General features: G+C 40.6%; 1 protein-coding gene across 3 annotated transcripts in view; it reads left to right on the plus strand.

The window, feature by feature from the left end:
* Positions 1 to 17,044, plus strand: part of LOC309553690 (prostaglandin reductase 1-like) — a 73,996-nt gene that overhangs the window by 40,067 nt on the left and 16,885 nt on the right. For all 3 annotated transcript variants that reach the window (XM_082255043.1, XM_082255041.1, XM_082255042.1), the window contains 2 exons: positions 11,622 to 11,789; positions 14,864 to 14,981. In XM_082255043.1, coding sequence (XP_082111169.1) covers positions 11,622 to 11,789; positions 14,864 to 14,981 — 286 coding nt within the window. The remainder of the gene's footprint in view (positions 1 to 11,621; positions 11,790 to 14,863; positions 14,982 to 17,044) is intronic.

Raw genomic sequence — 17,044 nt, forward strand, 5'->3', positions numbered from 1 at the left:
TCCATAGGAGACTTTACTGGTTTGGCGTCTTCCATTCCAAATGTTTCAATTATTTCTTGTATTTTGTGTCTTTGGTTCAGAAGAAAGCTGCCATCTTCCTCTCTCTCGATCTGGATGCCGAGGTAATTCTTTATGTTGCCAAGATCTTTGGTGTTGAAGTTCTGATTTCATTTTTCTAGTATTTCTGCTTCATCCCCTTCTTGCTCAAAGCAAATCAGGATATCATCCACATAAATAAGCATATAGACCCATCTGTCTGCCAATTTCTTTGTGTATAAGCAGGGGTCTGCTTTACTCCTCAGAAAGTTTTGATGTGTAAGCACTTCATTTATTTTTATATTCCACGCTCTGGCTGCTTGCTTTAGACCATATATACTCCTGCGAAGTTTGCATACTAGGTCTGGCCTTTGTTCATCTTTGAACCCTGGTGGTTGTTCCATGTAAATTTCTTCTGTTAGCTCGCCATGTAGAAACGCGGTTTTCACATCAAAATGTTTCACTTGCATTTTCCTTGTGACGGCTACTGTCAGTAAAGTCCGTATTGTAGTGTGCTTGACTACTGGTGCAAATGTCTCGTCATAATCCTCTCCGTATTTTTGAGAATAGCCCTTGGCTACTAGTCTTGCTTTGTACGCTCAATTGTGCCATCTGCATTGTATTTCACTTTAAAAGTCCATTTACAGGCTATGGCTTTCCTTCCGGGTGGTAGTTCTGTAAGTGTCCATGTTTTAGTGTCAGGCATGGATTTTATCTCTTCATCAGCAGCCTTTATCCATTTACTTGCTTCTTTTTCTGAAAGCTGAGATATTTCTTCCCAGGTCGCAGGTTCGTTAATACTGGCAGTACTTGCTTTGCATGAGAGACGTACAGGTGGTTTACCTTCGTTTTCTCTTGTTGAATGTCTCGGTTTTGTGTCTGAGCCTTCTTGTGTCTGCTCTTCAGTACTGGTAGAGTCTGCACTCACTTCAACTGTTTGTTCAGAAGTTACAGAGATAGGCTGGTCAATGTCAGTTTTCCCTTCTATTCTTGCTTCTACTGTTGTCATTACATTGTCTCTTAAATCTTCAACAAAAGTTATGCTGTTGCTAATGGTAACCTTGTCTGTTTTGGGATTAAGGATTCTGTAACCTTTGACATTGTCACTGTATCCAACAAAGATACCTTCAAATGCTCTGTTTTGAAGTTTGGTGTGTTTTTCTTCAGGTATGTAGATGAATGCTTTGCATCCAAAAACTCTTAGGTGTTTTACATTTGGCTTCTCATTGTGCCAAAGTTCATATGGAGTTTTCTCTATTGTTCTGAAAAGAAGTCTGTTCTGCACATATGTAGCTGTCATAGCTGCTTCACCCCAGTATTTTTGTGGTAGTCCAGAGTCTGTCAGCATACATTTGATCATTTCAGTCAGAGTTCTGTTCTTTCTTTCAGCTACTCCATTTTGTTCTGGTGTATATGGGACTGTAGTTTGATGTTCTATTCCATTCTGTTTTAAGTACTCTTGTATCTTATATCCCATGAATTCACCTCTATTGTCACTCCGAAGAATGAGAGGCTTCCTCTGAAACTTGTTACTGGTCTTTATTATATAGTCTTGTAATTTGTCAAAAACTTCACTCTTGTGTTGCATTAGGTAGGTGACTGTGTATCTTGAATAGTCATCTATGAAAGTCACTATGTACCTTTTGCCTCCAGGTGTGGGTGGGTTTAGGGGACCACACACGTCACTTTGAACTAAGTCAAGTTGTCTTGAAGCTCTCTTCTGACTGACTTTGGGAAGTGTTGCTCTTGTAGCTTTGGATTGAATGCAACATTCACACTTAACAGTAACTGGACAAGGGGATATTGTTAGATCACTTGTCAGATTCCTCCTCTGTAGTTCCTGTATGCATTCTGGGTGTCTGTGACCTAGACATCTGTGCCATATATGTATACAGTCATTGTGCTTGTGTGTACATAGTCTCACCTTTTCCTTCACTGTGTCGAGGTGATATAGGTGATCATCCAGCTTGGCACTTGCTATTGTCTGGTTGCCATTTAGGATTGAACACTTGTCACCTTGTAATGTTACAGTGAGTCCTCTGGCTGTTAGACGCTTCACAGATAAGAGTCCTCCTTCTAGATTAGGGACCTAAAGTACATCTTTCACTGGTATGGCTAGGTTGTGTCCCGCATCATCAGGGCATACAAGGGTTCCATGCCCATATCCTTCTGCACGTATTTTGCTTCCATCTGCGAGATAAATAGTTTCTTTGTTGTTCAGATCGAGTTCTGTGGAAAAACTTCTATCACTCGTCATGTGACTGGTTGCCCCCGAATCGATGCACCAGCCTGGACATTTATTGTTGCCTGTCACTTTAAAAGTGTCATTCCAGTTTCCTTCCCATGGATCATTGATTATGGCTTTGATCTTTTGTTTAGCATAAGATGGACGCTGTCTTCTTTGCTCTGCTTTCCATATAGTACAGTCTTTCTTTATGTGTCCCTGTTTGTGACATCTGAAACACACTCTGGTCTCTTTCCTGTGTAACCTTGTGTCTGTAGCTTTAAGAGCGGTTCTGGTGTCGGTTTCTGTGGAGTTATGCACTAATTCCTTTCTTCTCTGATACTCATCTATAAACCTGGTTTTTACAAATGTTAGTGTCAGATCTGTCTCAGGTCGTGTCTCCAGCGCATTGATCAGTGCAGTATATGTATCGGGCAAACTGCATAACAACATGGCTGCTGCGTGGCTGTCTGTTATATTCTCCCCGATTGATCTGAGTTGCGCAATCACTTCCAGCATTGCATTTATATGCGCCTGCATGTCCTGTTTTCTGCTAAGTCTCATTTTGTAAAGTTTCCGCAGTAGAAACAGCTTGCTGTTTAAACTGGATCTTTCATGCAGTTTTTTCAGCACATCCCACATGCCTTTCGCTGTGTCCTCATGGCGTATATGTATGAGCTGATCATCCTCCACTAGTAAGCTTATGGTGGCCCGTGCCTGTCTGTTTTTCTTGTCCCAGTCCTGATTATTGTTCTGTGGCCTCTCTGTAGTGGTAACCTCCCACAAGTCATCTCTAGATAATAGCATTTCCACTTTAAACTTCCATAGCTGATAATTGTCATTGTTCAGCTTGGCCACTGAGAGTTTAAGTTCTGAGTTTCCGAACATTTTTCCCTCCTTTATATAAAAACAGTCTTACTTGTCTATAGGAGATGTCACTGGAAAGCTTCCTTATGTCGATCTTTATCCGGATCCAGGGTCCATAACCTGTTGCAGAGTGCGATCACTGGGTGCAGGGGAGTCCATTCAGATCAGACATTGTGGAGTAAACAGGAACTGGCTACTTTATTGGAACATAACACAGAAAGCAAAGATGTCACCTCATTGTAATAAGAACAACAGACAGGAAGAGATAACCAACAAGTTCAGTACAGTGTACAGGATATTACAACACATCATAGAAAATGCATAGCATATCACTGAGCATTAGCGACATCTAGTGTCCTATTTATGAACTGCAGTTAATCTGCTAAACTGAAAGCTGTTGTATCTCCAACATTTACAAACTACGAGATATAGATTTATGTTTTTTTTTTTTATTAGTAATGGCAGCGATCAGCGTTTTTTATCGGGATTTCGGCTGACAAATCTGACACTAAGTGACAGTTTTTGGGGACCAGTGACATTAATACAGTGATCAATGCTAAATAATATGCACTGTTACTGCGGGAGGGCGGTGGCGATCAAGCCCACTCCTCCCGCGATCTGCTTCCTGCTGTGTCTAAACAGCAGGGGCGCAACTCCAGTTAATCTGCTAAGCTGAAAGCTGTTGTATCACCAACATTTACAAACTACGAGCTATAGATTTATGGGTTTTTTTATTAGTAATGGCAGCGATCAGCATTTTTTATCGGGATTTCGGCTGACAAATCTGACACTAAGTGACACTTTTTGGGGACCAGTGTCATTAACACAGTGATCAATGCTAAATAATATGCACTGTTACTGCGGGAGGGCAGGGCGGTGGCGATCAAGCCCACTCCTCCCGCCATCTGCTTCCTGCTGTGTCTAAACAGCGGGGGCGCGACTCCAGCAGCGCAGCGCGCCGCCAAAATCGCGTGCACATACTCACGTAGAGCTATGTGATTATGAGCAGCCCTGCCGCAGTAAATCTCAGATGGCAAGTGGTTAAACTAAAATATTAAAAATGTCCATTTCCAATATCCTTCCTGATGTTACTGCTACCTCCGCCCCTGGTAGAGTATGCACTCACTTCAACTGTTTGTTCAGAAGTTACAGAGATAGGCTGGTCAATGTCAGTTTTCCCTTCTATTCTTGCTTCTATTGTTGTCATTACATTGTCTCTTAAGTGGTTGTAACCCTAAAAAAAAAAAGTACCTGTTCCTTTAAAGCAGTGTTTCTCAACTCCAGTCCTCAGGGCACACTAACAGGCCAGATTTTAAGTATTACCTTGGGGAGATGCAGACTAGAATACTGCAATCACTGAGCAGCTAATGATATTACCTGTGATGTATTTCAGTTTTCTTGCAAACCTGGCCTGTTAGTGTGCCCTGAGGACTGGAGTTGAGAAACACTGCTTTAAAGCATGATAAATAGCACAGTGCTTTTGCAGTGTCATTTGTCCCAAAACATGTTCTAAAATACCTGGTTGATCTTGCCTGTTCCTGTGTTCCCCTATGTGAGCTTACCATGCTTATCATGGCTGCTGATCCCTGATAGCCTGGTCAGTCTACGTGCCTCCATCATGCTGATCTCTCCTCAGCATCTTTGTATCTCCCCCTCCCTCCCTGTCTGTCATCTCTAAAGTCAATGTTGTGAGCTGAACACCTCCCTGCCCCTCCTCTCTCCTCCTGCCTCTATTTCCCATGGCTGTAAAGTAATATATATATATATTACTTATATCCCCTCTGTTTTAGGAAGATATAAAGTACATTGTGTCTGTTTTTTTCTTAAATTATGCATGCACACACACACACACACACACACACACACACACAGTGTACTTTATATCTTCCTAAAACAGAGGGGATACAAGTAATTTATGAATGTGACTTTACAACCACTTGAAATCCTTTTCTTTGAATTACATTTGACGAACACTGGTCCCAGCCCTCCATGTTTTATGAGTATTGGTACTATTTTGATACAAAACTGAGGCATGCTGGTCAGAGAAGGGAGTCGTCCTAAACTAGCCTACAGATTTTTTTTGTTGGCCATTGTCCAGTCCTCCCTTAGAATTTAGAATAATGCAAAGGTTTACCTAGATAGAGTTACCAAAAGGGTGATGGGCATACCCCCTCCTACATATCAGTTGTTGAGGTTAAGAAATTAACTTCTGCCTGTTGTAATCTGGAGAGCCTAACATCACTAGCCAGCTGCTTGTAAAAGTAAAAGTCTTTATTAAACTCTCAACACAAGAAAACAAAAAAACAGCAAACAGCAAAAATAAAGAAAAGCGTCCATAACCCTGGTATAGTCGCCAATAAACACGTCCCACAGTTAGGTTTAGAGTTCTGCTTCGAGGTACAGGGGAAGCATCAGAAGATCAGCAAAACATAATCTCACCCTGCAGATAGTCCACACTTTTCCACACATGGAAACCACTACAGACTACCTCATAGACGTATGTTCACTCCTTCCTGCTGCTTTTCAAGCCTCCCTTGCAGGTGGGTTAAACATTGCAGGACTATAGTCCCTGTAATCATGGTTTGGAGACTCGTTCCTACTTAAAGTCAATCCGAGCCTTTGAATTCCAGGTCCCAAAAGAAGACTTGCCAGTCCAGAGAGTACTGAAATTAGTTCTCTCCGACCAGGCTACCCGGGAACCCCTGCATGAATGAGAACCCCTGATGGCTAAAAATCTACCTTGAACTCTCCCATAAAGGGACCACAACCCAAATAGTAGTGAAAAACATCTGCCATCCAGTACCCATTCCTGACATCCTGTATAGGGATGATTGAACGGTTCGGGTCGACCATCGGTTCGGCCCGAACATTGGGTGTTCGAGGTTCGGCCGAATTTAGAACTTTTTGCCCAAAAAGTTCGGAATTCGGCAACCAGAACCGCCCAAAATGCAATGCTTCAGGAAATGGGCTTTAAAAACCAGTGATTGGACCAGAACCATTAGCAAAAGCCAATTGAGGGGGCAGGAGAATGCTAGGAATGTGATTGGAGTGACTAGGGGGTCCCTAGACCAATCATTAGTGAATACGCCCCCCAGTATATAAGATCGCCCCCGCCATATTCCTAGCATTGTTATACTGGACATGGAAGAGAGTGGAATGCTGTTCTGTTAATTTTACTTTAAAAGTGTCATTTAGCTATTTTTAGTGTGAGGAAAGGGATATCTAGTGTAGTTAGAGTGCTCCTTTACACTTAAGTTAGCTTCAAAAATTTAGTTTCTGTAGGGAAAGTGTTAAGTGTAAGGGGACCGTAGTGTAGTGTAGGGTTAACTGGCATTGACTGCTATGGCAGGGTGACAAAACCCTTCCATAGCAGGGTGACCGCTATAGAGAAATGATCATTTCTCTGAATACCTTCGGCACACCCATATGGCTTCTCACCAGCCAAGCATTTTTTATGCTGCAGGGGCTGCCACTGCCAGTGCTTTTTTGAGGACATGTTTGATGTCAGACATGACATCTGAACATGTGTATAGGGGGTATATATAGACATATATGTCTGAATATATACCCCTAGACATATATAGATGTGATAGTAGCAGAAATAAATGCTTGCGCTAATGAAATCATTTACAGTAATATATATCTGCTACTATCCCCCCTATATATGTCTAGGGGTATATATTCAGACATATATGTGTATATATACCCCCTATACACATGTTCAGATGTTTTGCCTGCCTCAAAAGAACCCAAAAAAATGCCAAAAAAACGCTAGCGTCAAAAAAAAAAATGCCCAGTTGTGTTTTTGCTGGCATTTTTTGGGGGGTTTTGGAGGCAGGCAAAACATCTGAACTTGTGTATAGTGGTGTATATACACACATCCATATATTTATATACACACCTAGACATATATAGGTGTGATAGTAGCAGAAATATATGCTTGCGCTAATGAAATAATTTACAGTAATATATTTCTGCTACTATCACACCTATATATGTCTAGGTGTGTATATAAATATATGTATGTGTGTTTATATACCACTATACACAAGTTCAGATGTTTTGCCTGCCTCAAAAGAACCCAAAAAAATGCCAAAAAAACGCTAGCGTCAAAAAAAAAAAAAATGCCCAGGTGTGTTTTTGCTGGCATTTTTTGGGGGGTTTTGGAGGCAGGCAAAACATCTGAACTTGTGCACAGTACCACTATACACAAGTTCAGATGTTTTTCCTGACTGCAAAGAACCCAAAAAAATGCCTGCTTTGAAACCAGCAAGGTGTGGAGAGAAGCTAACCCCCTGAGCTGAAAGTTTTCTAATACATACAATCCTTTTTTTTCTGGTTCTGGACATGCTACAGAGCTGAAACTTCACTGGTACACCTTTTAGACCCCCCCAGACACAAAATCACACAAAAAAGTTCTTAAAAATTGTCATTTTCGATAAAAAAGCCAATTATTGAAAAAATTAAAAAAAAAAGAGATTTTTTGATTTTTACTTTGGATTTCAGATCTGGGGGGTCTAAAAAGTGTACATGTGAAGTTTCAGCTCTGTAGCATGTCCAGAACCTTAAAAAAAGATTGTTTGTATTAGAAAACTTTCTGACAGGGGGTTGGCTTCGCTGCTGTAACACCTTGCCGGTTTAATAGAAACCATTTTTTTGGGTTCTTTGCAGTCAGGAAAAACATCTGAACTTGTGTATAGTGGTACTGTGCACAAGTTCTGATGTTTTGCCTGCCTCCAAAAACCCCCAAAAAATGCCAGCAAAACACACCTGGGCATTTATTTTTTTGACGCTAGCGTTTTTTTGGCATTTTTTGGGGGTTCTTTTGAGGCAGGCAAAACATCTGAACTTGTGTATAGTGCTGAATATACACACATCCATATATTTATAAACACACCCAGACATATATAGGTGTGATAGTAGCAGAAATATATGCTTGCGCTAATGAAATCATTTACAGTAATATATTTCTGCTACTATCACACCTATATATGTCTAGGTGTGTATATAAATATATGTATGTGTGTATATATACCACTATACACAAGTTCAGATGTTTTGCCTGCCTCAAAAGAACCCAAAAAAAAGCCAAAAAAACGCTAGCGTCAAAAAAAAAATGCCCAGGTGTGTTTTTGCTAGCATTTTTTGGGGGGTTTTGGAGGCAGGCAAAACATCTGAACTTGTGCACAGTACCACTATACACAAGTTCAGATGTTTTTCCTGACTGCAAAGAACCCAAAAAAATGCCTGCTTTGAAACCGGCAAGGTGTGGAGAGAAGCTTACCCCCTGAGCTGAAAGTTTTCTAATACATACAATCCTTTTTTTTCTGGTTCTGGACATGCTACAGAGCTGAAACTTCACTGGTACACCTTTTAGACCCCCAGACACAAAATCACACAAAAAAAGTTCTTAAAAATTGTCATTTTTGATAAAAAAAGCCAATTATTGAAAAAATTAAAAAAAAAGAGATTTTTTTGATTTTTACTTTGGATTTCAGATCTGGGGGGTCTAAAAAGTGTACATGTGAAGTTTCAGCTCTGTAGCATGTCCAGAACCTTAAAAAAAAGATTGTTTGTATTAGAAAACTTTCTGACAGGGGGTTGGCTTCGCTGCTGTAACACCTTGCCGGTTTAATAGAAGGCATTTCTTTGGGTTCTTTGCAGTCAGGAAAAACATCTGAACTTGTGTATAGTGGTACTGTGCACAAGTTCTGATGTTTTGCCTGCCTTCAAAAACCCCCAAAAAATGCCAGCAAAAACACACCTGGGCATTTTTTTTTTGACGCTAGCGTTTTTTTTTGGCATTTTTTGGGGTTCTTTTGAGGCAGGCAAAACATCTGAACTTGTGTATAGTGGTATATATACACACATACATATATTTATATACACACCTAGACATATATAGGTGTGATAGTAGCAGAAATATATTACTGTAAATGATTTCATTAGCGCAAGCATATATTTCTGGTACTATCACACCTATATATGTCTAGGTGTGTATATAAATATATGGATGTGTGTATATACACCACTATACACAAGTTCAGATGTTTTGCCTGCCTCAAAAGAACCCCAAAAAATGCCAAAAAAACGCTAGCGTCAAAAAAAAAAATGCCCAGGTGTGTTTTTGCTGGCATTTTTTGGGGGTTTTTGGAGGCAGGCAAAACATCAGAACTTGTGCACAGTACCACTATACACAAGTTCAGATGTTTTTCCTGACTGCAAAGAACCCAAAAAAATGCCTGCTTTGAAACCGGCAAGGTGTGGAGAGAAGCTAACCCCCTGAGCTGAAAGTTTTCTAATACATACAATCCTTTTTTTTCTGGTTCTGGACATGCTACAGAGCTGAAACTTCACAGGTACACATTTTAGACCCCCCAGACACAAAATCACACAAAAGTTCTTAAAAATTGTCATTTTTGATAAAAAAAGCCAATTATTGAAAAAATTAAAAGAAAAAAAAAGAGAGATTTTTTGATTTTTACTTTGGATTTCAGATCTGGAGGGTCTAAAAGGTGTACATGTGAAGTTTCAGCTCTGTAGCATGTCCAGAACCATAAAAAAAAGATTGTTTGTATTAGAAAACTTTCTGACAGGGGGTTGGCTTCGCTGCTGTAACACCTTGCCGGTGTTCCGTGAGAATTACCTACCCGTGAGAAAAACCTACCCTCGTCACTTCCGGTTGCACGGCACTGTATGTCATTCGGCATTTACATTAAAACAGCTGTGCTGCAATACGAGTGATCTCCTCTGCTATTCCTGTCACTTCCCTCATCTCGGCTAGTAAATATAAAAGCGGCGGCGGCTGTATGAGAACATAAATCACGGAGCCGAGACCCGCTTTTATATTTACTAGCCAAGATCAGGGGAGTGACAGGGACAGGAGCGGAGATGACTTATATTGCAGCACACTTGTTTTAATGTAAGCGTGGCGTGGGTAGGTTTTTTTCACGGACACCGTGATAATTTCCTACTAGTGCGCATACGCACCAGTCAGGTCCTCAGCTCTTTCATTAGGTATCCAGGGCTGTGAGCATGCGCACTGCTGCGCTGCTCAGCTGTTCCTGGCCGGAAGTGACGAGGGTAGGTTTTTCTCACGGGGTAGGTAATTCTCACGTTACACCGGTTTAATAGAAGGCATTTTTTTGGGTTCTTTGCAGTCAGGAAAAACATCTGAACTTGTGTATAGTGGTACTGTGCACAAGTTCTGATGTTTTGCCTGCCTTTAAAAACCCTCAAAAAATGCCAGCAAAAACACACCTGGGCATTTTTTTTTTGACCTAGCGTTTTTTTTGGCATTTCTTTGGGTTCTTTTGAGGCAGGCAAAACATCTGAACTTGTGTATAGTGGTGTATATACACACATCCATATATTTATATACACACCTAGACATATATAGGTGTGATAGTAGCAGAAATATATGCTTGTGCTAATGAAATCATTTACAGTAATATATTTCTGCTACTATCACACCTATATATGTCTAGGTGTGTATATAAATATATGTATGTGTGTATATATACCACTATACACAAGTTCAGATGTTTTGCCTGCCTCAAAAGAACCCCAAAAAATGCCAAAAAAAACGCTAGCGTAAAAAAAAAAAATTCCCAGGTGTGTTTTTGCTGGCATTTTTTGGGGGTTTTTGGAGGCAGGCAAAACATCAGAACTTGTGCACAGTACCACTATACACAAGTTCAGATGTTTTTCCTGACTGCAAAGAACCCAAAAAAATGCCTTCTATTAAACCGGCAAGGTGTTACAGCAGCGGAGCCAACCACCTGTGCTGAAAGTTTTCTAATACAAACAATCTTTTTTTTCATGGTTCTGGACATGCTACAGAGCTGAAACTTCACATGTACACTTTTTAGACCCCCCCCCCCCCAGATACTAAATCCAAAAAATCTCTTTTTTTTTTTTTTTTTTTTTAATTTTTCAATAATTGGCTTTGGAAATCCGAACCGAACTTTTGGGAAATTCGGGTGTTCTGGTTGAACCGAACTTTTCAAAAGTTCGATCATCCTTAATCCTGTACACTATACATACAGTATTTTGTTTTATACTTTGATATGCAAAAGAAATCCATACATGATATCTGTGCTGCAGGCATAACTCATGCATTGATTCAATAATTGGTTTAAAATGAGCTGAATGTAATCTTTAAACAGATCTTTTAACACATCTGCTTTACATTTTCAAATATCAAGCACCAGTGCATGTTACATGGGGGGGGGAGTCAAATGCTTCTCCATACCCAAAAATAGTGGGTATTTTCCTTATACCTATTAGCTAAGTAGTGTGGTATGGGAGGAGCAGGACACATGAGTATGTGGTGCTGAGTAGAGGGGAATAAGGTAAACCTGTTGCTTTGCCCTGCATTGGCAAATAACAGGTTGACTTTAAGTATTGACTAATCTTCAGGCTGGTTTGGTTGTGCCTCCTTTCATGCAGTATATAATATACACCTCCCTGTGCATTGTTTTGTGTTCTGTAGGGTAACAGAGAGTAAAAATCCTGAGTTCCCAGTGGGAGGATACTATGTTGCACAGGCTGGATGGACAACGCACTTCATATCTGATGGAAAAGGACTATGCATATTACCCTCCAGTTGGCCTGAATCTCTGCCTAAATCACTGGCAATTGGAGCCCTAGGCGTGTCTGGGTGAGTTGTACAGACAACATCTCCAAAGTACTTTTTTATTCATTATTTATTTTTTCTTCAGGATGGACACCACAACCAGTTGGCATAACTGCAGATCATATTGTAGACATTTTGCTTTTGAAGTAAAGGAGTGCAAAAAAAAAAATAAAAAATGGCTTATCTTCTGAGAATCAACATTGATTGAGCAAGGTTTTCTGACCCTTCCAATAACTTTTTCCTCCTACATTGGAACCATCAGAAGGCCACCACTTTACATTGACCCTGATCCATCCAAAATTGCATCATCAACAGACTGTCATCTAATGTCTATGGGTACCTAACCTACACATAAACCTGCTTATTTAGTAGGACGTTGTACACAAAGGCTTTTGTGTGTACTGCACATTTCTGCAAAGAAAAACTTTTACAAAGCTTTCAGCCAGCTTTAAGCGGCTTTATTCTAACCCTTCTGCTCCAGTTTGGGAAGTTTTATTATAGATCTTAATAAAAGTGCTGGCTTTTATGGTTAAACAAGCTGCTAGAATAATTTAGCGGGCCTGTGCACTTATTAAAAGCCTGCTGAGAGCATTTTTAAAAGGACAATCAGCACTCCTTTTGGGATTTATGTTTGACATCCTCTTTCTGGAATTGAAGTTCACCTAAAAGGCATTAACCAAATTTGATAAAATCTTTGCAAATATTTCATTAAAAACTTCTATATATACTTGTCTTTAACTGATGCCTATATGTACAAAGCCTTAAATATATATTCTAGTCTGTCTGTTCTAAAAAAAAATGATAGTGATGATAATAAAAAACAGTTGATTGATTTTTTTTTTTTTTTTTTTAGCAATTGATTGATTTAACCATCTGGGAAAACATAATAAATGCACATATTTTTGCAGGAAAAAAATGTGCATTTATTATTTTTTTCCCACAGAAGCCTGCAAAGCATTGCACCTGTGTTCAGTGGATCAGGGGTGCAATGCCAGGATCCTGCAGACAAGCCTCAAATACTGGCTGGCTGTTCACAAACTGCAGGGCTTTTGAATACATTACGAGAACACTCAACAGCGAACTCAGTCCAGTTGAGAACTAAAAGTGGTCAGCCCCAATGTCTGATGGTACTTGTAGTTCTCTCATTCAAAGATCACTGTAAATAAATCATGTGGTCATGTGGGCGGAGCCCTGCACAGCCACCTTTTTTTTTTAAAAATGTGACAGCAGGTACAGGGAAAGGATCCCCAGAGAGGGGAAATCGGTGGTGCGGGGGAAGGTCTGGAGTTACACGTTACACCCAAATTATGGGTGTAACATGTTCTGAAAGGTGAATCTATCCTTTAAATAAAAAAAAATGAAAAATCACACATTAAGGGCTCTTTCACAAGGACGTTCCGTATGTCCGTAAATCACCCCATCCGTTTGCGGGTGATTTACGGACATAATAAATGTCTATGGGATTGCGGATGTTAGCGGATGACCATCCGCTGACATCCGATTTTCGTCCTTTCAGCTCTGTTCCATTTTTTTGGAATGGAACAGAACCCTATTTTTGTTCCGTTTAAAAAACGAAAGGACGCAAAATCGGATGTCAGCGGTGTCATCCGCTGATATCCGCAATGCCCATAGACATACATTATGTTCGTATATCATCCGCAAACGGATGGGATGATATGCGGACATACGGACCGGATGACACAAGTGTCATCCGTGTCCGTGAAAAAAAAGAAAAAGTGCCGGAGCGGATCGCAATACGGTCCGCTCCGTGTGAAAGAGCCCTAATACATAACAAGATTCAAATAATGTTACAAAACAGTTACAGTAAAAGAGCAAAGATGATACATTACACAGAAAGTCCATCTGTCCTGAATTTTTTCTTTCTTGGCTGAGGCTCAGAGAGCGAGATAATTGTCAGACTGACCTTTTTAGCCTACACACAGGACAGGGACATGGGGTGGGCAGGAGGAGAGGTTGCCCTGGGCGCGATTGTTTATTGCAGGGAAAGGGGGGCGCCTTGACCCTAACCCCAAGGGAAGGGGGGCGCAGTTTGGTATCCTTGCCCTGGGCACTGGATGACCTTGTCCCGGCACTGCCTACACAAGCATAATAAAGACACATCAAAACTCCTTGGGAGTCCTCTGTGCAATTCTTCGTAGGATTCTACCATGATTGCTGACATTCTCCATGAAATGGTGCAATTTTAGGGTTCAACATACTTGGAATTGATTTACTTGACATAATCTTGTCTTTAAATTCTACAAAAAAGTGAATTATATTAGGTTGTGTGCACCAAAATTAATTTGTCTATTTTTTTTTACTGAAAATTTAGATTTGATAAACTGTTGTGTAAATATTGTGTAATGCAAAAATTAGCAAATGCCACATTCATACATATGCTGTAGCTGCTGACTTTTAATATAAGGACACTTACCTGTCCAGGTATCCCACAACGTCAGTACCCTGAGCCGATTGGCCAATTGGATTTGGATGCAGGTGCAAGCATAGTAAGAAAGGGAAACCAGCTTCAGGCTTCACAGCTGGTTTCCTACTGCACATGCCCCAGTCTCGCTGCGCTTTCTGAATGGTCCCGCTGTCTTCTAGGACCTGTGTGTCTCCCAGAAGCCAGTGTGGGAAAGGAGGAGGGGTCGGAAATTTCGTAGATCGCCGAATGGGGATCTTAACCAGGAGTGGGAGCAGGTACCTGTCAAAACCAGGTACCCGTTCCCCCCTCCCCTCAAAAAGTGCCAAGTGGAGGGTGCAAACAAGCGGAGCATACCCTTTTGGGTGGAACTCTGCTTTAAAGTGTACTGTGTGTTCAGGCATTGTGCAAATGAACCCCCTAAAACTTCCTCTTCTCTACAGAATTCCCAGGACAATTTTTTTCCATTGTTCATGAAGTGAGAAAATTCTTGCAGGGGCAGTGCAGGGGGAGATCAACCCTTATTAAGGTAGGCACTCCCCCAGATCTACATTTTCCAAGAGCCCCTCTGATGAACTACTATGGTTAATAGTAAATTACAGCACTTAGCATTATACAATTAATGAAATGCCACCATAATAACTCTGCATTAATGTGTGATTTTTTAATGAAACAGTCTGACAGCATACTTTGGCTTGTTGGAGATCTGCAGACCCAAGGAAGGAGACGTGGTTCTTGTTAACAGTGCTGCTGGTGCTATAGGTTCTATAGTGGGACAGATTGCAAAGATGAAAGTAAGTTACCTTTTTCATTTGTGGTGCCTTTTTTATTTTGTATTTTTTTTTCCCTCCAAAAAGCTCAAATGACTTTTGTACATTCTTTATATTCAAACAAGATTTTTACAGGAAACATTTTACCAGAAAGTTAAAAATGATAACACATCTTAGTACATTATAAGTGGTAAAATTGGCATAAAGATCTCATATGTGTACACAGCAAAGCCACGAGATAAGCGAGATAAGCGAGTTAGCTCATTTACATTCAGGGAAAATATACATATGATTCCCTTGTACAGGAACTATCTGGATCACTTTACATAAGTATGATTCCCTTTTGATGTTTTAGTTATATAAGTGTCATCCTTGTGACTTTACTTCTTATTAGGGATTGACCGATATTGGTTTTTCATTGCCGATACCGATACTGATATTTTTGCCATCGCATAACGGTATCGGCCGATATGGGCCGATATTTTGTACATCCTATGTCAGGGTACGAGACTAGTCTTCTCCTCCTCCAACCATTAGGTGGGGATGCTCATGTAAGGGTAAAATGATGTCGCATAGCATAATTCCGTGGTGTAATAAGAGCTTTATAGGCCAGGAAGACAAAGTCTCAACGACTTTTGTCTAAGCATAAGCGTTCAAAGGAAGTCGTTGTGGCCGGTTTGTGTCTTCTGGGGGTCAGTGTGGACAGAAAGTGTGACAGCTGGGTTAGTCTCCAGTTGTCTAGGGGGGTCTAGCATGGTTTAAGTCAGAGGTTGGTTTAACTCCACTGTGGGAGATGAAATCCTAAAGTGGTTGTAAACCTCAGACATGCCATATGAACAAAGCATATCCTTCTATAGTGTGTACGTCTTTCAATTAAGAGCAGAATCACTTGTGAGAAGTTTTTTTCTGAAATCAAGAGAAAAAAGGTGAGGGGAAAGTATTTCTAGCTGATTGGCAGCCTCAGCCCTGTTCCTGTGTGCTGTGTGACTGGGGGGGGGGGGTCCCTTCCCTCCAGTCATTTCTCACCTCTGCAGAGTGTAACGTCATCTCCCACCCCCTGCTTTTTGACAGCTCAGGCAAACTGTATAAATTCCTCTATGTAGGAGGATTTGTTTAATCTTTGAGTATCACTTGAGGCCAGACACTTCACTGGGTATATGTAAGGGTTTACAACCACTTTAAGCTGGTATTTGTCAGAAGTCTACATAGACAGCTGTGTGTCATGCCTGGGAAGAGGGCCAGGTTTCCATTTACAGGAGTCGTAGCCGATGGTGGTTTCCAATTATTAGGAATACATCCTGTTAAGTTGAAGCCTTGAAATAAAGGACATCTACGCCAATCAGATTTGCATTCGTCTCCATATGTTTACTTAGAGTATGCGCCATACAGCGGGTCCACAACTTCCAACAGATATGTGACCCAGATTACATTGGTTACAGAGCTTTTATAGTGCATAAACGGGCACAAGCCCAAGTTACAGATTACACAAAGTTTCACAATATTACCCAAGATTTCCCAATACAGTCTAATTACACATACGGTCATTCTACTGCTACTCTACTGCTAGGGCCTAAGAGGGGGTGTGAGCGTACAGTTTTAATTAATTTCAGCCATGGGAGGCAGGAGAGGGGGATAGCCACATTGGCTTGTTCCAGAGAAATCCATTGTTTAGTCTCAAATGACTGTAAACGTAGTTTGTTGAGAAAAATATGCTCAGCTCACCTTTCTTTGAACTTCCTGCTTTCTTAGCTGTTATGCAGGTCAAATGTCTTTGAGACTAGCACAGAATAAGTAAAGTTTGAACTTCTAACTGGCAAATTTATTGCCAGACCATGAGTTCAAAGGCCAGAGAAAAATAATGGAATCCAACCAACTAGTATTATTAGGAGGCCAGTATTGGTCAGCTTTACAATTTTTGTTTTTAAGGAGCAACTCCGACCAATAGATAAAATGAGCAGAAAATGTTTTAATGCTCTTTAGGTACATTTATTTAAACCAATAAAGCCAACCTGGTTTATCTTTAATCCTATACAAATAGCTTAGTGAGGTTTTTAATGTGCTTCTGGTTGTACTGTAGTCACTTGTCG

This window comes from Pelophylax lessonae (assembly GCF_965119305.1).
Source record: "Pelophylax lessonae genome assembly, chromosome: 1".
NCBI classification, from domain to species: Eukaryota; Metazoa; Chordata; class Amphibia; order Anura; family Ranidae; genus Pelophylax; species Pelophylax lessonae.